The sequence below is a fragment of the Sinocyclocheilus anshuiensis genome, unplaced genomic scaffold (genome assembly GCF_001515605.1).
Source record: "Sinocyclocheilus anshuiensis isolate Anshui unplaced genomic scaffold, SAMN03320099.WGS_v1.1 C32606272, whole genome shotgun sequence".
In the NCBI taxonomy this organism is placed as follows: Eukaryota; Metazoa; Chordata; class Actinopteri; order Cypriniformes; family Cyprinidae; genus Sinocyclocheilus; species Sinocyclocheilus anshuiensis.
In genome coordinates, this window is record NW_015618417.1 from 1 (window position 1) to 1,178 (window position 1,178).

Genomic DNA, 1,178 nt, shown 5'->3' on the forward strand with positions numbered 1-1,178 from the left:
GTTATGCTAGCATGTGTGGAAATATTCAAACCACGTGTGTTACAATTTACCCCGCGTTACTCTGTGCCCTGCGCTCCCCTACTTCTGTTGAGTCAGTTTTGCTTATCTGCTTATCTCTAATGTGTCTTTCCGGTGTGCCACTGCCACCTGTATTCTTATCAGCACTTTTTATTGTAACAAACAACAACATTTAATAGCTCAAATGGCTTGTATTAACATTATGTAATATAATGACATACGTTGACCTGTCCTGTAAAATATACACTCACCAAATTCCTTATAATTACTGACTTTCACCAGAGGGAGGCGTATCTGCAATTATGTATTCTTGTACTGGCTATTTCTTAGGATACTGTCAGGTCATTAAGTCATTAAAGAGTGAATCAGATGCACAGTCACGTTTATTTCACAGGTAACCCTTGTTGTTTGTTATTCTTCTGATTTTTACCTCATGTTTTCTTCTATAGAGCTATTTTATGAAATGAAAACAACTGGTCCGGTAATAGGTTTTAGTTTAGACTTTAAGGTTAATGTGCCGTGAAAGACCCTCTGAATAATGTCACTAGCAGCAGCATCACCAGATAAAGTGAATGTGTTGTAAGTGCCCAACCGTCATTTGCGATCGAGAGCACGCGCTCCTGTGCGCTCGCCCGCGCGCTTCAGTGTTACTGGCGCTCTGCGCGCTGACAGCCTGCTGCCGCTGCTGCTGCTGGACGGGAACCATGGAGGAGAAACACAAAGATGAGAGCGCCAAAGACCCGCAATCAGCGTCCTACCAGAGAAGGATGTGGAGGAATTTCCAAGAGAAGACCAAACCATTTTTGAGCCCCAAACTGGGGTCCGAACGACGCAGCGGGGATGGTAAAAAAGAAAGCGGGTTGTGGATGTTCAAAAGAAAGAAGAAACAGGTCCTGGACCGGGTCTTCTCGTCCTCGCAGCCCAATCTGTGCTGCTCAACTCCGCCGTCTTTCGTAGGCGACAGAACCCTGTGCGAGCAGCCGGACTCCAGCGCCGGTAAAGGGCTCGGGATCTCACCGCTGGCCGCTGCTGATGGAGCTTCAGTCAGTAAACCGGAGATTTCCGTATCCGCGCACGGAAGCCCGAAGCTCCTGGTGTCTCATCTGGTGATGTCTCAGCAGAAGAGCTCGTCCTTGGGCTCGACGTGCTTCGAGAAGCTG

General features: G+C 47.6%; 1 protein-coding gene across 1 annotated transcript; it reads left to right on the top strand.

The window, feature by feature from the left end:
* Positions 1-680: 680 nt before the first annotated feature.
* LOC107682803 (multiple C2 and transmembrane domain-containing protein 1) lies at positions 681-1,175 on the top strand (the record flags this gene model as incomplete). Its single annotated transcript, XM_016478940.1, has 1 exon — positions 681-1,175. A coding segment is annotated over exon 1 (453 nt), but the record flags the coding sequence as incomplete, so codon positions are not given.
* Positions 1,176-1,178: the final 3 nt, after the last annotated feature.